Genomic DNA, 26,445 nt, shown 5'->3' on the forward strand with positions numbered 1-26,445 from the left:
TAGTTACATCTCCTCTCAGACCTGCTTAGGGACTTGAGATTCATCTAGTTCGGCAAACTGAGACTCAGCTATGTTAAGGGTCTTACACCAAGTCCCAGATGTCGTTAGAGAGATTACTCAGGAATTTTCCAGGAGCAGCCTCTAGGAAAACACCGTCTGAGACTGACCTCTAGCTCTGCTTTTGCAGCATGTAAACACGAGCCAGCTAGTCAATCTCTTTGTACCTCTGTTTCACAAAGTGAAGATCTTGTTATTAATGTTATGAGGCTGGTTTGGGGATTAATCTGCCAATTAGGAGTGGTCTGAGGAACCGAGTGAGCCTGGTTCTGGTTCTCCTACTTCTCTCTTGTGTCACCTGAAACAGCACCTGCCACTTGCTGTCACTGCTGATTTTAGGTCAAGACCTACTGTTGGCCTGAATCAAATTTGTAGTCATTTCAAATCGTCAGCCTCTTTCATTTGAACTTCTGCCAAGCCAGATCTACCTGGTCCTTATAAACCAAATTGGGAACCTAAAATCTGGGTCACCCATATTAAAGTTCACCATGCTGGATCTGGCTCATTGTGCCGGCTTCCTCCTGCTTTTGCTTTGCTGTTTCTACACCAAGACATGAGCCAGAGGGGTGGTTCCAGCACTGAACTGGGTTCAGGAGACCTGAGAGCTGGTCCCAGTCCACCTCAAATCAGCTATGTGACATTTTTTACGTGACAACATTTTTTAGAATGTTGTCATGTTCATGAGCTTGTTCCTCACGTGGGAAATGAGGACATGGAGCACTAGTGTGCCCCTGCTGCTTCCTTTTAGTGTTCTCTTGCCCCAATGGTCCGATTCCATGCTCAAATAACTTACCTGCATTGCCTCTTTTCTCCTTGGAATTGCTCTCCTTTTCCTTTGAGAAAAAAGGGAGATAAGATTATTGACCCAACCATTTGCCTCGTTTATGTATCCTGACAGCCAACCGTTCCAATTCCGTTATCTCAGCCTTCTGCATTCTCAGAGATGTAATTTTAAAAGACTATGCAAACTGTGTCCAAGAAGTCCCCAAACGAAGCCTCTCTGATAGACCGTGGACCCACCTACAGCAAGATGCCCGGCCCTACAAAAGAAGCCCCCACGTGTCTAAGAAAAGCACCAGCAAGCAGAAGACTTCCCTACCCTGTGTACACAGCCCCCTCTCGGCCACTACCTCTCCCCCTATTTTCCCACCTTTGGAGCATCACCCAGTCAGCACCACGAGTTCTATCTGCTGGCATGCTGGGCTGTTGGGTCTTTGGGTTGGCTCCAGGGGTTGGGGAGGTTAGCAGAGCAAAGAGAAAGGGCTGAGCCCTCACTAGCAGTGGTAGTGTCCACTGCAGCAACAGGAGGGAGTCTGGAGGCAAATGCCACCATTTGGTTTAACTATATATCCATATTCATGGGTAGTCCTAGATGAAAAACCTATGGTCTTAACAAATGAAAGAATCAGAAAAGTTTCTATGCAATTGAATGTGATGACATATGACATATGAATGTGATGATGAATTTCCTTTCCTTGTTTACTCAAGGATGAGAAGTTTTACCAAATTTGGCCACTGAGGTTTTGTCTGAATCTCTCGATCCACTTTCCAGTGGTTCTCCAGTTTTGTAACTCAATTCCTTTCCTGTTCCATGTGCATGAGGCCCTGCTCTGGCAACCTGTTCATTATTTCCATTTGTTAGGGCCAACTCCTCTGCTTTTATGTTGATAGCTTCCCATACAAACTTAGAATCCTGCTGGTGACCTGGGGCCCTTGGATCTGGGTATCTCCAGGTGCATCTGAAGCCTCCATTGCTATACCCTCCTATCCAGAGACCCCCTTTCTCATGGCTGGATCTTTCAGAGTCTGACGAGGGCCAGATCTCTAGATGCTATGCCTGACTGAACGTCCTTCCAGCATTTACAACAGAGCTTGTCTCCAAGGGTCAGATCCAGCCAGAGGGTGAGGATTTTGCAATTCTGGATCCTTCCAGGCTTTAAACCTTTCTGCAGTTAACACAACCGCACCTGAGTAAGGCCTAACCTATAGTAGAATCTAGAAGGGGATAATGTGGGTTTGCAGGGGTGGGTGAGGGTATTGTGGAGGGCACTGTGTTTTTGTATCAAATCCCTTGACTGGCACAGCCAGGAGACACTCTACCTTCTGTGCTTTCTTCAGGGAGGCATAATATTTGGACCACCAGTCAATGACGTTTTCAGCAGATTCATCCGCTATGGTCCTCTTTCTCCTTTTGGTAGACCTTCGAGTAGGTTTCCTGGCATCCTGGCAAGGGATGAAGGATGGATTATTCGGGAGGCCTCATGGATCTGCCTGCTGGTGGCTGGCTGGTTTCCCAAGAAGGGAACACACGGGTCCCTCTGGAAGCAGATGAGGGTGTGAGCAGCTTTTGACGCCCTAGCTCCCTGTACCACTTCCATAAATGACACTTCACTCATCAACCCATCCATTCGCTCGTTGACTCAGCAAATATTTACTATTCCTTAAACACACAGATGTGAGATATTGTGTCTGACACTGGGAATGTAAGGGGAATGAGAAACAATCCCCGCACTGGGGAAGCTTCATTCAGTAGGAGAAGACAGGCAGGCGACATGATACAGCGTGCTACGGCAGAAAAGGCGTTAGTTGACAAGCAATTAACATACATTTTGTGATTCTCAGCTTCCTCCGCTGGGGACAACCTGCCTACTTCACTGTCGTGAGGATTAAGCGACGTCATGTAGACAATTTCCTGTTAGCATCATTTCTGATTTGAATCAAGGGTGCAAATCAATGACACCAACAACATAAGCAGGAGGAGAGGGAGGGACAGGAGGCGGGTGATACATGAACAGCAGAGAAGAGGCATTTTGGGAGATGACAGTGGTCCCATGACAGACTCATCATGCACTCATCATCTGTCTGCTCTCAGACATCTCTGGAGGAGCTACGATGTGCCAAGCACTCTATCAAGAGCAGGGGATACAGAGATCTTTAAAAAATCATCTGTGACCTGGCGGGGCCCACAATTCTATGGTGGTAATGCACACTTAAGCCAGGAATTCTAACAGGAAGGGGCAGGTACACTGCTGGTGGGATCCAGAGAGGCCTTGAGGGGCCATGGAGGGTCACACTGAGTGTAGATAAGACAAGAACAGCCTGAGCAAATATCCATTAATCTGTCCTCCTCCACTTTTAATTTCAGCCTTTACCATGTGCTGGGCAGGCAATCCCTCAGGACTTTTTAAAAACTGGCTGCTTCCTCACTGATTGATACACCAGGATTTTGCACTCAAATGTATGACTTAGAAAGATTCATCACATTCATGTTTTATGGTTCTTTGTGTACTTGCCCATCTTGCCTTCCGGAATCTCAGCTAAGGATGAGAAATCTCATTTCTCTTTAGACTCCAGAGAATACATCTTTTCTTTCTTTCTTTCTTTCTTTCTTTCTTTCTTTCTTTTTTTTTTTTTTTGTTTTACTTGTCCTCGTACAAAGTATGTTCTAAATATTTGTGGAATAGGTCTAGATAAAGAAACTATCATCTTTCCAAGCTAATGAATTGAGAAGAGTTTCTGTTCAATGAAATATGACTGTCACAGTAGGCTAGCACTTGAATTTCGTATATATTGGCTTATCTGATTCTACAGCAATGCTGTGAAGTGGGTATCAGTATGCTCATTCTACAGATGAGGAAACTGATGCCCGGAAATGTGAAGTTGCTTGCTCACAGTCATACAGCTAGTAGGTGGGAGGACTGATATCTACAGCCTCCAGGGCAAAGCTCTGAAAATATGAAGAGGGGTTACGTTCTGACCTTAGCTTTACCATCTTTGGGTGGCTCCTGGGCTGCAGGTTTGGGTTCGGGCTCAAGCATAGGAGATGAGTCAGGAATGTCAACCGCGCTGCTTGGTTGAATCTGGGTGGAGTCAGGTACCACGGTGGGCGGTGGCTCAACGTCCACATAGATGTGATCTGCTGGCGGCTCCTGGGAGGAGTCAGAGGACCCAGAGGGCTCGGTGGCTATTGGCAAATCTGAAAGAGCTGAAATTAGAAGTACATCATCAGGAAAGCAGGCTGCAAAACAGGGTGGGCATTTCAGAGGCCCAGTACTGGGAATCAGACAGATCTGGATTCAAATATAGCAAGTTCTTAACACCTCTGACCCTCATTTTCCTTATTTACAAAATGACAACCAACAAACCCATCTCACTGGGGGTAAGTGAGAGCACGATGTAAAGCATCTGGTGCATCATCAGGAATCAATAAATGCTTATACTTATTGATCCCTCAGAGCAATTTTAAATAACTGTGGTCATAAGGAAAATGCATATCAAGGTTTAGGGCACAGGTCTTCTGTGTGGATTGTCTCTTCCCAGTCCCAGTTAACTCAGGGACACTTTGGAGGCTGCAGACGTCTGTGAGCTCCCAACTGCAGGCTAGACTCTGGGCACGTGAGCACATGTGTTCATCAGGAGCAGGGGGACGTTCCTGGACTTTGTGAGATTTTTAACTGGATTGTTGATCCAGTGAAAAGTCATAACATTGTCCTTTCTTACCAAGGGTCCTCTTCTCTCCATTTTGTGCTATAGAATCCAGACACATTTCCTAGCCGGGAGCCTCCAGAGTTTCTACTCCCCAGCTGCCGACTTTTCAACAGCAAATCCAACTCCGTAACACTTGACAGGCGTCTACTCTGCGCTGGCCACAGAGATGGAGAGATCAGTGAGCCAGAAGAGAAAGCTCAGAAGTAGACTAGGGATGTATGGCTACTTGCTTGATGAAAAAGCTGGCAGCACAAAACAATGGGGCATAGTAGACTCTTTGGGGGGAAATGATGTACTCTATGGAGAAAAATGGAGCAGGATCCCTATCTTAAACCATATACAAACACAGATACCTGTAGATCTAAATGTGAAAGTTAAAAACGTAACACTAACAGAACAAAACATTTTTGTGACCAAGAATTGAGAAAGGGTTTTCTAACAAAATCTGAAAGAACAAACCATAAAGTTTAAAATTCAGATGGGTATGATTACATTAAAATTAAGAATTTCTCTTCAAAGATAGGGATCACAGGCAGGTTAGCAGTTGTCAGACTAGGAGAAGATATAATCTATAGGATATAGACACCTAGAATATACAAAAAAGAAAATTATAGAAAAGCACGGGATTTGGGCAAGGGATTTGAGCAGGTAAATCACAGGAGGGAAATCAAGGTGGCATAAACATATGAAGAGATGTGTAAAATCAGCAGTAATCAGAGACAACCAAGCTAAAATAAAAATGAGATACTACTTTATACACAACAGAGTGGCAAAAACCAAACCAAAACAAAACAAAAACTCAGAAATTCGGAAAATAGCTGGTGGTATTGAGGAAGAAGAAAATGGTACTCCAGATGCAGTAATGGTAGGAATGTAAACTGGTGTAGACTGGTGTAAACCAGCACAGCTCTCTAGAGTGCCCTGCGGTAGTACTTAGCAGAATTAATGTACACATCCTCTGGGAGCCAGTAATCTCATTCCTAAGAAAATCCTATGCAGGATCCTCCCTTGGGCAGCACTCACAAGGATATTCACAACAGCATCATTTATGGAAGTGGGGAGTTGGACGCAGCCTAGGGGTCCAATACGAGGGGCAAGGAAAAGCAAAGTGGGGTAGATCAGCAGGTAGTGGTAACAAGCTAAGGCACACTCGGCAGTATGGATAGATTTAAAGCACAGCTTTGAGCACAAGAGTAAGAAACCAAATGAAGATTACAGCATCATAGTATGTCATTTAAAAGAACTGAAATTTTACAAAGAGGGGCAGTGTGGGGCCTGCTGTGTGGGGAGAGGACAGGAGTGGGGGTGGGGAATAAGGTACAGGAGGGCAGTGGGTATAAGACAGAAGCCTTGACCAGACCGTGATGACTACACAGCACGAACAGAGAAGTGCAGTTAACTCTACTCTGCACCTGATATCCAAAAGGGAACAAATCAAAGCAACATCAAGCAAAGAAAAATGTCAGGGAGTGGAGACGGAAGGGACCTGGAGTCACATTCGTGGAAGCCTTCTTAGAGGAGCTGACCCTAATGGCAGTCTTAGAGTCAGAATCCAGCAGCTAAAGAAGCTGAGGGGACTGCAGGAGCAAATTCTTCAGAAAGCTCCATTTGACCGAGGGGCACCCTCTTCCTGTGGGGTCCCCTAGCAGGCCCCTGCAGGCACAGATGGCTCTGTAGTCTGAAGCTCCAGAATCTAGACGGTGCTTCCTACCTGGCTCAACTTGGGTTCCGTCCACCTGGGAGGTGAGGGTCGGACGCTCCCTGGTTTTACACAAAAACTGCTTCAAGCAGTTGATGGTGTAGGTGCCCACCAGGGTGCTCCTCCCGAAAGCTCGCCAGTCCACCACGCAGATGCTCAGGGGCGGGTGTAGAAGCTCATTCTCAGGCAGCTCCTGAGAAGGGAGGAGAGGCCAGGGTGAAGTGGGGAGCACGGCCTGGGCTGAGCCCAGCTGCTGGTGCCCTGCTGACCTGCTTAGGGGCAAGAAAAAAGCAAGCCAGGCACCTATCCTCCCTCTGTCTCTGCCTTGTCATTCTGCCCCTCCAGGTCATCTCTGCAGCCCCCCAGAAGTCTGGAGAATTGCCTTCCAAGCCAGGGAATAATTACCCATAATATGAGGGATGGCACTGGCAAGTCATCCCAGGTGTAAATTGCAGATATCACAAACTACCAACTCAACTGAATGCTGACCCAGGCCCAAGATAGAAAACAGATGAAAGTGGACACATTAAAAATGGAGCTGAGGGTAAGGGGCCAGTGCCCTCCCTCTCGTGTCCCCCAGTGGCCCCAGAGGCTCAACAATGCCTAGTGTGAAAGGTTTGCAAACACCATGTACATTCTCTAATGCCACTCTCTGCTAATTTAGAAGATGTGTCCGTTGGAACTGACTGCGTTGCACAAAGCAAACTTTCTTCACAGTTAGTTCCAGATCAGAGCACAAAAATGTGTGTTGAAATATTGAAATAAACAGAAGCTCAGGTGTCAAAAAACATCACTTTAGAAACAAGTTCACATGCAAGCCACTGACATGCTACATACAAATAATTTTTTTTTAAATCTAACCACTAAAATAAGCTTCATTAAGGAAACTTCCAGGCCACTGGGTCACAAACTTGAACATGCATCAGAATCACCTGGAGAGCTTGGTAAGCCAGACGGGTCTGGGCCCCAACCCCCAGAAGTTTCTGATTCAGCAGAACTGGGGCAGGGCCTGAGAATCTGCATTTCTAACAAGTTCCCAGGGGATGCTGATGCTGATGAATTGGGGCCCACACTTTGGGAACCACTGTTCACCTGCTTTGATTTACTGAAACTTTATTTTTTTTGAAGATTTTATTTATTTATTTGACAGAGAGAGAGAGAGGCAGGCAGAGGGAGAGGGAGAAGCAAGCAAGCTTCCTGCTGAGCAGGGAGCCCAATGAGAGGCTCTATCCCAGGACCCTGGGATCATGACCTGAGCCAAAGGAAGACACTTAACCAACTAAGCCACCCAGGCACCCCAATTTGCTGAACCTTTAAAAACAAAAAAAAAGCAACAGCAATAACAAAAGTCTATTTTATCCCATTCTGAGATTCTCGCTTTTCACTCAATTAGACTGTTCTTTCTTATAGGTAGTGGACACCCAAAACTCCAAAGCATCTTCCCAAGCCAAGTGAATGGAGGAGATTCCATCTGTGGAAATGAAGGGATGAGTGGTCAGGAGAAGGAGAGGCTGTACCACTTCAAAAGCGTCTGCCTGGACGTTGAAGTTCGGGTTGTTCTTGTAGCTCTGGATCACACAGGACTTGACTCCTCGTCCCCCACACTCAATGAGGACCTGAGGGCGATCCACGGAGAGCAGCTGCACCTTCTTCATTTCTCGGACTCCCCAGAAGAGGACCTGATGAGAAGACCAGCAGAGCTGTCACTCAGAGACCCAGGGAGGAGCCGGCATGAAGGCCCTGGTGTGGGTGCGGGAAGTCAGGTGTGCTGCCTGGAAACTAAAGTACGTTCTTCTGGGACAGGACGGTGCAGCTCCCTGAGAGCCCCATCCTATCAGCTATGCCTCACTTCTACCCCGCAATCCCCTTAGATAACACAGGCAGGCACAGCAGTGCATCACTGCCCTCAGCCCCAAAGAACAACTCAGTCCTCCCCTGCACCATACCTCCACTCGGTATTTACTCAGCACTGGCCGAATGTTGGCGGGAACTGGGTAGATCTGGGCAACATCCGGTGAGTCAATGGCAGGGAGCCCTTGCAGTCCAGACGAAGGGACCTACCACACAGAACAAGTGTTTCTTAGAAGTTGGGGGAGAGGTGAGGCAGACTAGTGCTGCCAAGCAACCACCTCCTCCATAGGACACTCGCTTAACAAAACTACTGTTTCCAGCGTGAAGTGTAGTCAAGACAGTGCATTTTACCACACTTAATGATTTATTCATTGACAAATATTTATTCATTGATTCCTTCATGAGGGTGACTAACATGTAGTGAGCACTTACAATGTACTGCAAAGTTAATAATTTAATAGCTTTTGTAAGTTCACAATACAGAGGGGAGAAGAAAAGACAAGTGGATCCTCACAAGCTGATGGAATAACACTGGAATGACAGCAGAGGCATGGAGAGGGGCTCTAGTCCAGTTCTGAGCTCTGAGACTTAGCTACACCCTCATTACCTACTACTACAAAAGAGATTCGTATTTACTTATTTTTTAAAAACTGTATTTATTTATTTGAGATAGAAAAAGCACTAGTGTGGGGGGCGCTGAGGGAGAGGGACAAGCAGACTCCCCTCCGAGCAAGAAGCCTGATGCAGGGCTCAATCCCAGGACCCTGGGATCATGACCTGAGCGGAAGGCAGACACTTAACCAACTGAGCCACCCAGGAGTCCTAAGAGCTTCATATTTAGTCAAAAAGAGACTACATCTTCAACAGTGAAACAGAAATGAAGTCTTTCAAAGACAGACCTCCAGGATGACAAGGTATCATTTCCTGCGCATTTGAAGATACAGAAACTGCAGGAGGATAATCCCTGTGCTTCACTGAAATCTCACACAAATGGCTTGGCTTGACAAGTCTATGAAGGCCACCCCACACTGCTCTCAAGGCCTGGCCCAACATGTACATCTTCCAAAAAGCTGTCCCTGATTTGACCCCAGTCACTGTGGTGGTTCTCCTACACTTTGGTCCTTCAAATGCAATGTGTCCTCTGTGGAAGCTTATTACAGAAATTAGTGGCCTGAGCCCAGAAACCAGGCCCCACCGTGTGACCCTGTATGAGTCCCTTCCCCTCTCTGGGCCCAAGATATTGGGCCAGATGACCCTTCAAGCCCCTTGAGAGCCAGATGCACTGGGCACATTTGTCTGACTTGGCCAAGAAGAAGCCTCTGTTTACTTCATGTCATTCTCTAAGCCCCTCAAGCAGTGCTCCACATCCAGTGGATTCTTGATAAATGTTTATTGGCTGACTGACACATTAGCTCCGTATGTTCGAAAAAGCTTAACTGCTCAAAACAGGCAAAGCACAAACATATCACCATTTCTTCTTCACAGACATATTCTCGCTGGCAACGGCAGATGTGATTAAGCTAATTGCAAGAAAGCTCAGACAAAGAAGACAGCAGACGCTGTGGACGCCAAGGAGGTGGAGACAATGAAGCTGCAGAACCAGACCAGATAAAAGCACTGAAAACCGTGAGGATGCACGTCCAGTACCGCCCGGCCCAAGCAATTCAGCCTGCAAAAACTTGCCTCCCTGAGAAAGCTAACTGCTCCTCTAGCTCTGGAGGGAAAGCCACAAAACAGCTAAAGTGGTGGCATAGGATGGTGCCCCTGGCCGGGCTTTTATAAAAGTACCACGTTTCCTCATTCTGGGGCCGCCAGGAAATGTCCTGAAGAGACGTTATTCCACGGTGCCTGACAGATGCCCTTGAACTCAACACAGATCCTGAAGGGCTCTGCATCATGGTGGAGACTGAATGACTGCTCCCAGCCAAGAGTAGACATTTGCACAGGAAAATGGGTTGGCTGCTGGCTTACAAATCTGCATGGTGTATAGTTACTCAGCACATGGGGTCAGAGGAAGGTAAAGAACAGTTATAAAAGCAGGAAGGTAAGCATCGGAGGTGGGTTGAATAAGTTGGTCCAAAAGCCTACTGCCCTACTATCCCAGTGGAAACAATATATCAGGACCTCAAAAGAGGTCCAGTTGCAGGGCCAGGATGAGGACCTAGAGTGCAAAATTTAGGGAGGTGCCACTCTCAGGTTCATGCATGACCCTAGTCTCAGCCTCGCTCATCTGAAAAGTCACTGCTGCTCAGAAGCCTTTCTGCATCCTGTGTCCCTCAGCCCATCATTTACATTTGCGTTACCCCTCTTCTTCGGTGCTGCGGGTAGCACAGCCCAGGACTCCATCGCTTGCTAGCTGTGTGGACTTGGAAAAGTTGCTCAGTGTCTCTGAGTCTCAGTTCTGTCATTCGTAAAGTGAAGATCATGATATCTAATTCATGGGTTATTGTGATGAATGGCCAAGACAGCATGCAAGGTGCCTGGCACATTTTCTGGCACATGTAAGTTCCCTAGGAGTAAGGGTCTACTGGAGACAGCAAAGATGGAAGCTCGACTTCACACCATCTTTGATTCAGGCTCGCTAGGATTGCTAGTACCCCAAACTACCTCAGAAACAAATTTAAATCCTCTCGCAATGAAAACATTATCATCCTACACTCAGATTTTGTCTACGTATTTTTGTGAACAAATGAGACGTGTTTGAAGATATTGTATTGAGAGTCTACGACGTGTGTCTACTATTGTTGGCTTCCATGTGTGACGTGGAGATGAATCTCACACCCTACTTCCAATCCATCAGCTAATCCTGCGGACTCTGCTGGAATTCTCTTTTTTCATGGCTACACTCTTGATCCAAGTCTCCAGTTCTCCAGTCTGGCTTACCTGAAGAGCCTCCCAGCTGGCCTCCTTCTTTCCCCCTTGGCCCCTTCCGTGTATACCCCATCTAGCATCCATAGTTATCAACATAAATCAGACATTAGACTCAAAATCCTCTCTTGGCTTCTCATCTTTTATAGAATAAAAGCCAAACTCCTTACGGTGCTCCACATAATCTTTCCCCTCTGACTTCATCTACTCTCAGCTCCAGACACACTTGTGTCCTTGCTGGTCCTTGAAAATGGCGTACTTCGGCTTCACGGGCTGGCATTTGCTGCTCCCACTGCATCAAATGCTCTTTGCCCCAATACCAGCATGGCTGACTCGCTCCTTCCTTTCAGGTCTTGACTTAAATACCACTTTCTCAGTGAGGCCTCCCTGGATGCCAAAATGTCAACCTGCCCCCTTCCCCAACACACACATGTTCACTCCACATCTAGCAGTGCATTACCTTTTCTTCTTAGCATGTATCACACTGCTGTTACATTATAATTGACACAGTATCCTCTATTATCTTCCCCTCACTAGAATATAAGTCTCAGGAGGTCAGGGAGTTTTGCCTGTTTTATTCACTGATGAATTCTTTTTATTTTTTAAAAATTTTTATTTATTTATTTGAGAGAGAGAGAGAGAGCACAAGCAAGTGGGAGAGGGAGAGGGAGAGGAAGAAGTAGGCTCCCCGCTGAGTACAGAGCCCGACTCGGGACTTGATCCCTGGACCCTGGGATTGTGACTGAGTCGAAGGCAGATGCTTAACTGACTGAACCACCCAGGCTCCCTTCACTGATGAATTAAGAACATGCCTGACACACAGTGGACACTCAAGAATACTTGTTTGACTACATGAACGAATGAGTGAAATTGTCTTGCCTTCAAAAAACTTACAAATTAATGGACACAAGCCGATAAACGATTGACCTTACTATAGCCAGAATTAAAAAGAGAAAGAGGCAATGTGCTATAGGACAGAAGAAGAGAAAACATTTAATTTGATGAGGGGGAGGGTGGAGAGAGCTTCCTGGAGGAGGCATCTCTTGTTCTGAACTTTGATGATGACCATTATCCTAAACAGGTGGCTATAGCACAGAGGTTGGGGTGGGCGGAGTGGGGGGACATTTCGGAAGGGGCTAACAGCGTGGCTGAAAGCTGAGGAGCAAATCTGTGTAGTGAGGTCAGGGAACCTGGAGTAGCCTGACATAAAGAGGCCAGAGTGTGTGCAGAGTAACATGAGGAAACGTGAGGCTGAAGAAGCAGTTTGAAGACAAGTTTTAGGAGAACTTGAATGCTAAGCTGTGGAAATCTGACGTTCTCTTATGGGCCAGGCTTTCTTTTCATGAGATATGAAAATCACGCCAAAAAAAAAAAAAAAAAGAGTCACAGTCACAAGATTTGGGAAACTTCAGATCTTCTCAGAGTGTTGGCCATGGTAATGGGCATTCCAGATTCCCAGGAGGGATATAATTTGAAGCATTTCCCCAACTTTCTCTTCACTGTAACTAGAGGGACTGTATTTGGTGTTCCACAAAATAGACTTTGAGAAATGTTTTTGGAAGTAAGGAGTGGGGAGCCATTGATGATTTCGAAGAGGAGAGTGGAATGGGCCAAGTTTCTTCTGGAAGAAATGTGGAGGATGACATGAACAAGAAAAGAGTAAGAAGCTAGAACATCAGGAAAGAGGCCAATGCGAGGATCCTGAAGAGAAATATGGCAGCAAGGAAGATGGAAACCGTTCAAGGACAGGCTTCGCCTAGCTAAGGGTGAGGACGCAGAGGGAAGAATTAAACCTGAGTTTTTAAGGCAGAGAACAGTGGAGAAGAGTGGGGCCACGTACAAGGGGGGCCACTGGCTTGGGTTGGGGGGGAAGTGGAGACAATGCATTCAGTCTGGACATGGAAGAGCCGAGTTACCAAATCCTTCTTCTGAGACAGGGAAGCATTTCAGTAGCAGAGGTGGAGAGGCTGAAGCAAACCACCCATGGATGAAAGCCGAGAGCAGCTGGTGACAAACGAAGGCATTTTCCAGCTCTTGTCTTCTCAGCACGTACAAGATCTACATACTAAGATTGTCGTGCTGATGATCAAATTACTTTTTGAACAAGCAATCAAATGAAAAGTCCTAATGAAACCCTAATGAATGATATCTCCTAGGCTGCTCACCTCTGACAATTAACGCAGCTGTCAGGAAGCAGCAGGATCTCCGGGTACCTCAGCAGTGGAGGGAGGGGTGAGGGGGGACACTCAGTGTGGAGGGAGAGAGGGAGGGAGAGGATGGGGGGCCCCTCAGCATGAAGGGAGGTGGGGAGGTGTACTCTCAGCTTGAAGAGAGGGAGAGGGGACTCTTAGCTTGAAGGGAGGGGAGGGGGTACCCTTGGCATGGAGGGAGAGAGGGAGGGAGGGGGATCCTCAGGATGAAGGGAAGGGTGTGCCCTCAGCAGTGGAGGGAGGGGGTGAAGGGGGACCCTCAGTATGGAGGGAGATGGGAGGGAGAGGAGAGGGCGCCCCTCAGCACAAAGGGAGGTGGGGAGGGGTGTTCTCAACCTGAAGGGTGGGAGGGACCCTTAGCTTGAAGGGGGGTAAGGGGGGACCCTCAGGGTGGAGGGAGGGAAGACCATGGAACCCAGAGAGCCAACCCTCAGGAAGCCTATAGAACAGTCACGCAGCCCCTCACTGAGGGACTAGGGGACTCAGGCTCAGAGCAGGGCGGCAGTTTCTGGTTGTTAAAGATTAGCTGACTGAATCCCCAGTCAGTTAACCCTGAGCCTGGGCTTCCTGACACGTGAAATGGGAGACTTACACTAGCTCTGGTTTTCCCAAGCTGGCCACTCCTCCACCACTTTTATCGCCTGTGTTTTATCCAGTGAGCACTTTCATTAGGTATCCTTTTAGTTTTTAAAAAGGGAACGAACTGGGGTGCCTGGGTGGCACAGCGGTTAAAGCGTCTGCCTTCGGCTCAGGGCGTGATCCCGGCGTTACGGGATCGAGCCCCACATCAGGCTCCTCCACTATGAGCCTGCTTCTTCCTCTCCCACTCCCCCTGCTTGTGTTCCCTCTCTCGCTGGCTGTCTCTATCTCTGTCAAATAAATAAATAAAATCTTTAAAAAAAAAAAAAAAAAGGGAACGAACTGAGAGTTTTAGAGGGGAGGGGGGTGGGGGGATGGGCTAGCCTGGTGATGGGTATTGAGGAGGGCACGTACTGCACAGAGCGCAGGGTGTTATACGCAAACAATGAATCATGGAACACGACATCAAAAACTAATGATGCACTGTATGGTGACTAACATAACATAATTTAAAAAAAAAGAAAAAGTGGGTAGCCTAGAAATATACCAAAAAAAAATTAAGAAAAAGTTATGATTGTAAAAATTCAGTATGTAATACATACAACAACAACAAAAAAGGAATTTTATGTTGCTAAGTAAAAAAGTACCACTTTTCATAAATGAAAGCAACATTAAAAAGAAGACCAATGAACACAAAAAAGGATATTGGAATATGTGAAGCATTTCTTAAACTTTCTTTTCACTACCTTTGGACTGGTGTTCCAAGAAACACACTTTGGGAAATGTTGCTACTGGCAACATTGATCTTTTTGAAAGGCACTCTCAGCTGTTTGCTGCCCAAGACACTTTCAAGCCGCTCAGCGATCAGGGGAATCGATCAGTATAGCTGGGTTCTAGGCCCTGACCCGGCTCGGTAAGCAAGTCATTACCTCTCCATTACTCACTTTCTTCACCTGAAATAAACAGGTGGGACTAGACATTTTGCTTTGGTATTCTATGGCACACGACAACTACCACCACTAAAATAGGCGGTGTTTGTTGTTGACTCCATGCCAGGCACTTTTGGTAGACTGATCATCATCCCTGTTCTGCAGGGGAAACAGAGATGAAGCAACCTCCTCGAGGTGACACACTACTAAGTAGTGGCAATGAGATCCATACCCAGGGGCTCCAACTGTCACTTCCCTCTCTCTCGTCTCTATGTGTTAGGAGGGCTTGCCTTCTAGTTTTTCTACCTAGTAATTTTTTTTTAATGGGATTTCTGAAAAACAGGCTTATTTAGAGAAGAATTGGTCTGACCCAAAGGTAAAGTGCCTCCTGCCTCAGTGAACGCAATGGTCTCTGATGCAGGCCCCACCCTGGGTCTTCTTCTTTTCCAGGTCTTCTCCGTGTCCCATTTGGTTTTCCACTGGACAGTCAGACCTAAGAGTCTCAGCTTCCCTCCCCAGTATCCTGCCTCTGTTTTCTGGAAAAGTCTTCTGAGGCACATGTTCAGAAATTCCCCTATGTCTTCATGGGACTGATTAAGAGCTCCCTGTCTTTGGGAAACTACGTGATGCAGTGTAAGAAGCAAAAGGCTTTAAAGGTCTCAGTCCAGCCCTTAGACACATGATGAGGTAGGTCAGTCAATTGCGCCAACCCTCAGTTTACGATCTGGAAAATGGGTTGAGGGAGGTCCATGTGAGGCAGCAAACATCACACGAGGTAGGTGCCCACAAGTTTGCTCCCTTCCTCCCCCGTATCCTCTCATGGTCCATATGAGCTCCAGGATGGGCATATAGGGCTGCTCTGGCATTGCTGGCCAAGCCCATAGGCTCTTTCATCCTGGGACTCTGACCTACAGCACAGGGGCTCTAGAAATAGCCTTTGTCACCTGAACTCTTAAGTGGCAGTTCCCAGATACTGAGAAAGAGGTGCCTCCAGACCCAGGGCAGCAGGGAGTGACCAAGCACAGCTTCATGGAGGGTACTGCCAGTGAGGGCCCTTCTCTGGCCAGGAAGATGGGGTAGGGTCTGGTGCAGATGACACTTCCGGTTTGCCTACCTGCAGCAGTTCAAATACAGCGAGGAGGTCCCCTCCGGAGAGGCTCCCACAAAAGATGGGGTGGTAGCACAGCTTGGGTGGCTCATAGTCCTGGTCAGCGAGCTTCACAACAGGAGCAGCCACTGTGGCACCCAAATATTCTGGCTTCCCCTAAGGCAGAAAAGAAAGGAGTTTGTCCCTCACGGTTACCCGCCTGGTTCTGACCTGCATCAGTACACTTTAAAAGTAATCTTACAAAACTGTCAGCCTCAGTGTCTCCCTCTTGCTACTAACCCACTCTCTTCTTCTGCCAAGCACCTTTTATCCCTGACCAAGGCTGGGGGCGGTGGGGGGAGTGCAGGGGAATCCATTTGGGGTCCCAGGGAAAACTTCCGGGCCCAAGGCTCTCAGGGGTTCTATTTCTTCTCAACAGATAGAACTCAGTGGAATTAAGTTAAAATGATCATCTAGGGTAGACTTGAAGGGGAAAAGAAGAAATTAGGTGGCACCGAACATTCCAAAAGCTCTCCAGGGCCGGACACCATTGTGGTCAGGAACGTGTGGTCAGGACCTGAGTCCAGGCTCCCAAATCTGCTGCTTTCTAGCTCTCTGGCCTTGGCCCATTTACTCAACTTTTTTGAGCCTCATGCCTTAAAAGGGGATTAAAAGTAATACCTGCTAATGGGGCCATTGGTATTGACTTGATGTATGTGCTTTGCATAGTGACTGGTACTCAGTGAGCACTCAGTACAAGGTGATATGATTATGATGATGATGATGATGATGGTCAGTATGTTCAAGTATTAGAGCAGTTCTGCCCCATTTTTCTTGGTAATAAAAGAGGCCATTAAAGTATTATTGTATGTACGTATGCATATTGGCCTCGAGTGCCCTTAAGAACTATGAGATGGTGCCGTCTCCTGCTTCTCCCCGCACCTGCTCCCTAGAGTATGGGTCAGCCTCCCCCAGGAGCAGCATGGGGCTGGAGCAGGGGGCCGCCTCGCTCTTTATCTCAGGAATGGCAGCGCTGCCTGCTTTCCTCACTGCTGTGTCCCCCAGCCCAGGGCAGGCACTCATTACGTTTTACTGAGTGAAAGCTGTTGGATTAACGATTTCCAGAGTACAAGGACAGAGTCCACAGTCAGCGCCCGGCTTCAGCCGGGTTTTCACGGCTGCCTTGCTCCGTTGCCTTGAGACTCAAACCAGCCCTTGCATTCCGGGCTGTAGAAAGAACCTTGATTGACGTGAAAGTGGGGTTTCATTTCAATGAATGATTATTTGATGATTATGATTAGTTTAGATGATTAGTTTGACATTAAAACGAACGAAGCTGCCTGCTGGTATCTGCTAGTGGGGCCGGAGGGATGGATGCTAGATGTGACGCAAGTTGTCTGCTGTCTATTTCGTCCATGGTCCTAGCTGGGAATAATTAAGTAAAATTGCCCTGGGCACAAAAGAGTATATACTTAAAACCGAGCTAAATTTGCCAAATATAAACTCATTGCTTAGAGAGGCAGTAAGCCCTAATGAGGGTTACAAGCCACTGGGTAATGAGAGAAAGTTCTAGACTGGAGCCACATTCCGGCAGAGTCAGAATGTAATCATCTGATCACCACTCTGGGGCTGTGGGCTCCGGGTAACTGCAGCCCCCAGGTGTAAACAGAACCTTCTGCGTGTCTACATGCATCTCTCCAGGAAGAAAATACAAAGTTTTCATATATTTTTTTCTCTCCTACATTTCCTTTGATTGTTTCTCTGTGAAGGGTCTGACTCAGGTGGGGCCCAGGAAGGCAGTCATAGAACGGGGATCTCAAAGGGGGTGAAAGCAAAGGGACAGCAAAGGGAAATCCACGTAGTACAGCAGGTTGGTTTAGGAGTTCACAAAGATGCTTGATCATTGCTACTGGTTTTCAAATACAAAAGTACTTAGGGTGGGAATCATGTTGTTAGCAACACAACTTAAAAGGTATTTATTTTGTGGCTGTCTCTACAGAAAATCTATACTATATGTACAACAGAACTCATAAATATATAAATTTACAGCTCTGATTTGCAGCTGGAGGGATAGGGTGCAAAGAGAGTGATATAGGAAAGTGGAATGTGTGTGTCTAAAGGGATATAGCCACACCAGCTACTCCCACCCGTGCAAGAAAGGATGGACACGGGAGGCTAGTTCAAGTTCCAGCTCTGCCCCCAGCTACCTATGACCTTGAACAAGGCATTTGACTTTCCTGGGTCTCTGGTTCCTTCTCCACGAAGCAAGAGGGCATGGTCTCCAACGTCCCTGCTCATCCTCTACAATTCTCCCATTCTAATTTCCTTCTGACCTTGCATCAAGGTCAGAGCTGCCAGCGTGCTTGAGGAGGTGAGGAGGCGGTAGGAAGGCTTCTTGGAACTATTGTACTTAATATATTTGTGCTTCTGCAACTTCCCAAGGGGGCAAAGACTTCCAAAAATAAATAAATAAATAAGCTTTTGCCTTTTATCTTAGACTTTTTTAATTTAAAAAGGGAGAAGAAAAGTAAAATTGAAAAGAAGAAGGAAATTTGTCTTAGTAATTAAAAAAAAAAATTCCTCCAGTAAGCTTTTGAATCTCCTTAGTATGGAACACAGACATGTTTGGAGAGGAAAAGTTTTGGTTAACATCATAACCGAAATGGGATGGAGATGAATGTGTTGTTGCAGGGCTTGGGAGCAAAACCGAGAGAAAACAGGACCCAGCTACGAGGGCTGAATGGGTGATGATATCCACCCAGTTCCCTCCAGGCAAGAGAGGTCAGTAAACACCTCCAGTTTTCAAGAGGCCTGGACTTTTTTTTTTTTAAGATGTTATTCATTTATTTAAGAGAGAGAGAGCTAGAGAGAGAGCACACAAGTCAGGGGAGGGGTAGAGGGAGAAGCAGACTCCCCACTGAGCAGGGTGGCTGGACATGAGGCTGGATCCCAGCACCCTGGGACCATGACCTGAACCAAAGGCAGACGCTCGAGCTACGGAGCCACCCAGGCCCCTGAGGCCTGGACATTTTTACTGAGCAGCAACAGGACATAGCTGGAGGCTGGGTACAGCTGCAGGTGACTTTATACAAGAACCCTGTTCCTGTAGAAGTGTGCGCCGACTGAAGTTTCATGACCCGGATCCTATTCTAATTGCAATCTCATGGGGAATCCAAGTGAAAAACCCCTCAGGAAAGCAAATGACCATCACCCATGTTCCCGTTTCAAATCATCGTTTTCCCAGGTCAGAATGGCATCTGGGTACCTGCCGGGTCTGGTTAGACGAAGTACGTCAGGGGACTGCGGCCCAGTGGGCACCGCCTGGGACACTCACCACCGCGTCGCTGTCATAGAGCTCCACCACCACCGAAGGCGGGGACTCCGCCAGCTCTTTCTGGTCTCCATGCAGCACGAGGTCATTGAACAGCAGCATCTGGTTCCAGGTGGGGGAGAGGGTCTGGGAAATGACCTGGAAGGTGGGGCCGAGAGAAGAGCAAAAGATCATTCGATAGGGCTGGAGGGGGAGGGGTGCCTTCGTTCCACAGTTCCTGGTGGAGGACGGAAAGAATGCGTCCTTGTCATCCTCGTTCTGTCACTTAACATCCAAGCCACAGCATAGACCGACGTAGGGCCACTGTGTGCTAAGTGCTGGGATGCAGGTCCCCGGTCCCGAAGAGCTCACAGAAGTGCCCGAGTAGGGTCCCTGCAATGATGAACACCTTATCTGCATCCACAGTGTCAACTCAAGCCCCGCGGTAGGGCTGTGCTGGTAACACGAGCTACCCGCGGTTGAGCACCAGGTACGTGCCGGCTGTTGCACTTTAGATACCCGGTCTCCTTCGAACTTCCAAACCACTCTGGGAGGTGGGCGGTTACCTGCTCACATTTTACAGATCAGGAAACCAGGGCTCACTTTGTCCGGAGCCAGCAAGTGGCAGAACTGGGATTCAACCTGACGTCCGGCATCAAAGCCCAGGCTGCTAACCTCATCCACCCTCACCAAGTAGATGCTAATATGATCTCCGTTTCATGGAAGGCACATTGGGGGTGGGGAAGATCTAGTGATTCTTCACTTATGAGCAAATAAGTGGGGTTGAACTCTAATATTCCTTCTGAGCAAACAGTGGCATCGAAATCTAATATTCCTTCTATGGAATTCCACTGTTCTGTGGGTAGTTATTTGTGTTGAACTAATCAGAGTCTTCAAAATAACATTCACCATTTTGCATGACATCTTTTTTTCTGAGATAGCAAACTGTGACATTGGCTACTGGCTGTGTCCATCCTACAGATGGAGAAACCAAAGAACGGAGGACATTAGTCTGCATTATTGGTTTAGAACCATGAGTGTCTCACCTGAAAGTGGCTCACAGCTCCCCTGCCAGGCCATTCACTTGCTACCCTCAGAAGGGGGTGTGTCATTGGTGTTCGCCTCCTCTACTCTGGTTTGATGGGATATTTGGACACCTGCCAGTTTCACAGAGCTAAAGACTGGGGTCGTCTGCAGGATGGGTAGACTGTGTTCCTGCGCGGAAACTGGCCTGTTAATGTGTGAGGCTGCTCCCAGAAAGAGGCCACAGAGTCACATTTCCGTCTCTCCCAGGCTGTGCAGACAAATGGGTGATATCACAGGTGAACACAGCACCAAGGCTGCTGGGTCCTGGGGAATGTCCACACCCTCTCTGACCTACGCCCTTACTTCTCACTGTGCATGCCAGAGGGGTCACAAAGGGATCCAGCCTGGATTAACTTCCCAGACGCCAACGAACAAATCAAACTGGCATCTCAGAGTTCTACTTCAGGAGGCATCTCTAGTCAGGACATTAAACTGCTGGCACTGTGGTCAGGAGAGAATTTTTTACTGTTCTTCTTTATGTGAGTCGTAAAAATACCATGCATTCCACCATTTCCTTCCTTTCTTGCTTTTTGCTTTCAGAGTATTTTATGCTTCAGACACAGTGATGTTTTTGACATAAATCTCAAAAAAAAAATCTTAACTTTTTGGACCAGAATGGCTTCAACCAACCTACGAACAGGAGTTAGGTAGTTGCAATGAAAAGTTACCCCATGTGGGTGTCTGACATCACAAAGAAACACGAATTTTTATGTTGCTTTTTTAAAAATAGAAACGTGAACCTTTTTGCAGCACGCAGAAATGTGATACCAAAGCAATGTATGATCCTCACAGCATCTTCCCTATAGAAATATTTTGATAGCTTCCTTGGCACTTTGGGCCATAAATACCACTTGATAAGACCCCAGAGGCCAGCATTCATTCATTCAACATATATTTCTTAGCACGTCAACATCCAATGTGCCGGGCACGTGTCAGGCACCGACACGGCACCCTGTGCGTAGCAGGTGCTCAATCACGATTTGCACGAATAAATGAATGTCCTCAGAGTTGTTCCCATGAGTATAACGTGTGGCTACCTTCAAGAGGTACTAAAAGGCTCACCCAAACAAAAATTCTCCCACTTCTCTGCCGAGGTGCCCATGACTAGCCTCTCTTCTTCAGGGCTTCCTTAAGGAGTTATGCATTATGACTGTGTTCGATGCCATCTGGGAGATTTGGGTAGCACTTAGCTGACACTCTGTAGAAGGAGTGAGGTACTATGGATGGAGCACGGCTTTCAAATCAGATATCCCTGAAATAGAACCCTAGTTCTATCACTTGCCTCAACTTGGGTAGGTGAATTAACCCCTGTGAGCATCCTACCCCCAGGTAAATGGGGTTAGTGCCGACCTTGTACAGTTGTAATGACCATTGTCTGAGCTAAAGCACGTTAAGTGCCTGGCACACAGTAGGTGCTCAGTAAGTGCTTGTTGCCCACCCAACTCCACCCCACCATGCTATTTATGAATGAGTAAGGAGTTACTGAACATCTACAACATGCCAGTCTTGGTGCATTGGGTACTCAAGTCTAACAAGAGACCATCTGAGTCCTCAGGACTCTGACTGCCTGAAATGTCAAGTTCTGCACTGCCCCCGCTCCGTGATGTCCTCTCCTCTCTTCCAAAGCTCCTCTCTTCCACTTAGTCCCTCTCCCCTTCTGTCTCCAAAGCCTTTCTCTTGGGGGAGCTGTCTCCCTTTCCCTTTATTCTTTAGCTACCATAAGAAGTCTAAGTCTCACATCATCAGTGACCTCTGGAATAATTGGGTTCCCCTTCTGACATATTTCAGATCATGACATCACTTTAGAGAGGACTAGCTGCAGGACCAGCCCTGCTGACACCGCTCTCTCTCAGCTCCATGGCTTCAGTTCAGGCAGGTGCTACCAGGTGAACGGTGGAGTTCAGACAGGATTGCAGGGGCCCCAGGCTCAGCTTTCCCCAACAAGAAGAGTGTGAGAGCGGGGCGTGTCACACACATGCTTTGAGGCAGCAGGACACGGAAGCAGCAGAGGGACACTGGAACTTCTGCTTACCAAAACGGAAACAGAGTGGTTATGCAAGGTGGGTTTGGAACTGGACCAATGTGGGTTTCCATCTTGGCTCTACCACCTTCTACCTACGTGGTCCCTAAGCCTTCCCTTCTCATCTGCAGAATGGGGACGCTAATAACATCCACCTTTAGGCTGCAGTGAGATGTAGTAAACGACACATATAAAACGCTTAGCATGATGCCTGGCACATAGGGAGCTTTTAATAAATGGCAGCTATTATTCCTAACAAAAATTAGGAACTTGGTTCAAAAATACGGAGGCAAAGTCCGGGGCTCAACAGGAACTGTTTTCCCTTTCAAATGATAATTTGATAAATGCTATTTGTTCCTTTGAGATATGAGTTCAAATCAAATGAAGGTACTGGATAGAGATGCAAAATAGGAAGATAATCACTCAACCCAGTGGGCTCACCCAAACCCCTTCCCCATCCAGGGCCCTGAGAGTACCAGACCTGGAATCCCATGGTTTTGTGGCAGGTGGAGGAAGGCCCCAGGGTCCACCCTTTGAGAATACTCCTATCTTCTGGTGGGAAGCCTCAACAACAATAATAACAAGGAGTCACTAGAAACTGTTACAAGCAAGGCACTGTCCTAGGTGGTTTACCCTCTGGGAAGTGTACACAATGTCATCATCCTGAGGACTCTGCTTCTAGAGCTTGGATCTGAACCCAAACAATGTGGCTCCAGAGTCACTTAATCACTGAGCTATGCACTAACTCTCAAAACACAGGGAAGGGAAAGTAGTCTGGAGTCTTCATGCTTCATGGTTTTTCATGCTCCTTCACTAAGTGAGGATGCAGTGACCTTCTTTCCGAGGTCTCCCTTGCCCCCCTCAGACAGAACTAACCTCTCTCCCTGTGCCTCTCAGAAGACTTTGTCTAGCCATGCATTATGGGATTTTCCATGGTGCAGCCCCCGAGCCCAGCACGGGACCTGTCACAGAGCAAGTACTCTGCAGGTGCTGGAGAAATGGACGAGATGATGATTCACATTACGATCTAGGTCTGTGTGCCACAAATCTAACTCGATCTCCCAGGTCACCGGCCTCGCTCTGGAGAGACATGTCAGCCTGTGTGCCACAAGCCAATGCTACGGTCTCCATTCATCAATCACTTTATAAAACACTTAACTCTGTGCTTCTCTACAACAGCCTTATTTTTAGACGACAGATGGAGGTTTAGTGAGTAAATCTGGCCAGACAGTAGATGAGCTATTCAGGTTTCTTTGGGTCCTCTGTGTTTGTCTTCACTCCCGGAGATGGGAGAATCCCTTGTGAACTCTCTCTCAGAACACTGAATCCTCAGAGAACAGAGTCAATCCTTGGATATTACGATCTAATGGGAAAAGCATCCTATGAAACGCCCACTGATTAGAGACCCTTCCACTTTTTAGCAGTCAATGTCTAGGAAAGCAGGAGAGCCTGGAGGAAACCAGTGTAGACCCACCTGCTTTAATCCTCACACATCCATTAGGAAGTAGTGTTTTCCAGAGCAAGACACCACATTGCACAGTTCAAAGCGTGCAGAGTCCTCCAGCTGGTAAGTAGAAAGCAGTGGTGCAAAGTCTAGGGCTTCCTGACCACAAAGCTGGAAAGCGTTCCTCCCCACCGAGATGCCTCACAAAGGTTGGATCATAAGCCTCCCTCGGCCGTGCGTGTCTGTGTGCTATTTTCTCGTGTGTTTGTTCCCCTCCGAACCTGGCCTTGCGCCCAGGCACTCCAGATGTCCCAGGTTGCACTTCTCCTCCTCATCCCTCTTTCCTCACACCCTTCCTTCACCTTGGGGACTTGCTCTCTTGGCTGCGGGACCATGGGTCACATTAGAAACAAGAGACATGCCCCGTGTCAATCATGCCTTGCACACGTGATTTGGAGTCTGAAAACCTGCACACCCAGACACTGGTGTTTGTCACATGCGCCTGCTTTGTGCTTTGCTGGGGGCTCTGCTGTGGATCAGCTCTGCACTGCAGGAAGAAGGACTTCGCTGCTTACCTTTGTGGTCTGGCAGTGAGAAAGGAACGTGACCTTGGCAAAGGGGTCTGAAAGTCCGCTGCTGTCGGCTGCGATGAGGCCCCGGGCTTGGTACATGTGTGCTCTCAGCTGAAAGACGTGCCGAGCTGTGGACGAATAGTGGAAAGGGACAGGCATCAGCGGGCTTTCCCAACAGCAAGTGCGACTAGCTGTATGCGCGCCTTGTACTGTACGTCTGCGGGTGTGCAGATCTGGGGGCAAAGACTAGGAGCACCACCGTCCTCCGAGGCTGAAGTGGGAGCACTCCAGAAAGTGTGTGTGGGGGTATCTATGGGTACTTCGGAGCCCTGCACTCTCCTTGGCGCCTTTACCGCACTGTGGGTTTTCATCTTCATAACAACCCCGTGATTATATATGTAATTATCCCCATATATGTAGGAGGCAAATGGCTACAGAAGTCTTCCAAGTTTGCAGAGCTATCAAATGTCAGAGCCTGGATTTCCCTTCTGTCAGATTTCAAACTCAACTTCTCTTTCCAAAATACCACATTTTATGTTTTAGTGATTTTCTTGATTCCACTGGCACATTCACACACACGCATGTGTGTGTGTGTGTGTGTGTGTGTGTGTGTGTGTGTGTGTAAGAAAGGGGCTTCCCCACTAATAGCTTTTGCTTCAATAAGCTCTTGAGTGAGCCACTCATCCATTCTTCCATTCAGGCAGCCAATGTCATCTTAAGTGCCTACTGTGTGCCAGGTACAGTCTGGTCTAAGGATTCTGGAGTGGGGGGCGCCTGGGTGGCATAGCGGTTAAGCGTCTGCCTTCGGCTCAGGGCGTGATCCCGGCGTTCTGGGATCGAGCCCCACATCAGGCTCCTCCGCTATGAGCCTGCTTCTTCCTCTCCCACTCCCCCTGCTTCTGTTCCCTCTCTCGCTGGCTGTCTCTATCTCTGTCAAATAAATAAATAAATAAATCTTTTAAAAAAAAAGGATTCTGGAGTGGCTACGACAGCCTCTGCCCTTGGGGAGCTCCAGGGAGGGGGCAGAGGCTAAAACAAGCACCTACACCCCAGTGACATGAGGCCAGGGACTAGCATCCTGGGAGAAATACAGGCAGAGGACATGGGCATGAAAGGCAGGAGTGAGCGCATCTGTGGACAGGAGCAGAGAGAGGGCTGCGGGTGAGGGTAGACCAGGGTTCAGTGGGGGGGGGGGGCAGGTAAGAGTTGACTTACATATTCCTGGGTTTGTGGGACTCTTTAAGTCCCCTCTTATTTTTTTTTTCATGTCCACTTGCTCCTTTTTATCCCCTTCCGCATTCCTGTTCCCTATCTCCCCCAAAGGCTACCTTATACTGCATTCAGGGTACCAGTGTTTTGCACTGATGTGGGGACTGGGGTACAGGAACTCTCACATACCAATTTGACTAGTTCTACTTAGTTAAATTAAGAGTGCAAATACCGCCCCCCCCCACCCCTGCCAAGCCACTCCTAGGCTTAGGTCACACAGGTCTATACATGGACTCATACAAAGTCATTACCCCTCTCTGTGCCTTTGTTTCCTCGCCTATAAAATGGGAGTAATAATAGTTCTTCATAGGGTTGATGTAGGAGATTAAGGATAAGAATGGTATCTGACACATGGGAAGAAGTGGTGTGAAGATGCTGGTATAGCTGTCACTACTGTTTATTGTAATGTGACCTGTGATGGTGGCAGCTGGGGGCCACCTGGGCATCCCTCAGAGCCCCCAGCTACAGCCACGTAGGCAGTACACCACACAACTCTAGGGGGCGCCACTTATTTAGTCAAGGTTTTGGTTTTTCTGAAAACTCTTACCAGCTCTGTCCCTTAGACTAATAAATTCAGCTTCCTCTTCGCTCTTATAATTTGGTGGCCCACCTCTTGTGTGGCTCACTTCCCACTTGTGGTTAGTAAAGACAAGTCTGATTGCCCCCACTGGAGGGCCAGATGACCCCTCTCTCATCTCTGCATCCCCTACTAGTTTTCCCACCGGGCCTGCCATATGCAGGTGCAAATTCATTATTGGTTGGACGGCTATTTTCTGTAGCACAAAATGGGTGAAGAAACACAATTCTCCAGTGGGTGTGGAAGGCAGCCAAAGCCATCAATGTCAGGGCACAGCAGAGAAAGTTTATTAGGTCACTCCATGAAAATAACTCACTGCAGAAGATTGGAAAGCTTTGGAAAAAATCTTTCCTCTCCTTTGAATTGTAAGTAGCTGGGACAGCAAATATGTCTGGGTAC

The 26,445-nt window shown here is 47.6% G+C and overlaps 1 protein-coding gene across 1 annotated transcript in view; it reads right to left on the reverse strand.

Annotated features, from left to right (window-relative positions):
- FER1L6 (fer-1 like family member 6) overlaps positions 1-26,445 on the reverse strand; it is a 112,181-nt gene that overhangs the window by 36,812 nt on the left and 48,924 nt on the right. The window contains exons 19-27 of the mRNA XM_087864633.1: positions 24,204-24,328; positions 19,103-19,237; positions 15,796-15,945; positions 8,191-8,301; positions 7,762-7,923; positions 6,257-6,437; positions 3,816-4,042; positions 2,158-2,280; positions 851-890 (exon numbers count right to left, since the gene is read on the reverse strand). Of these exons, the coding sequence (XP_087720759.1) occupies positions 851-890; positions 2,158-2,280; positions 3,816-4,042; positions 6,257-6,437; positions 7,762-7,923; positions 8,191-8,301; positions 15,796-15,945; positions 19,103-19,237; positions 24,204-24,328 (1,254 nt within the window). The remainder of the gene's footprint in view (positions 1-850; positions 891-2,157; positions 2,281-3,815; positions 4,043-6,256; positions 6,438-7,761; positions 7,924-8,190; positions 8,302-15,795; positions 15,946-19,102; positions 19,238-24,203; positions 24,329-26,445) is intronic.

Source organism: Ursus americanus, chromosome 9 (genome assembly GCF_024610735.1).
Source record: "Ursus americanus isolate L20-20 chromosome 9, mUrsAme1.1.p, whole genome shotgun sequence".
In the NCBI taxonomy this organism is placed as follows: domain Eukaryota; kingdom Metazoa; phylum Chordata; class Mammalia; order Carnivora; family Ursidae; genus Ursus; species Ursus americanus.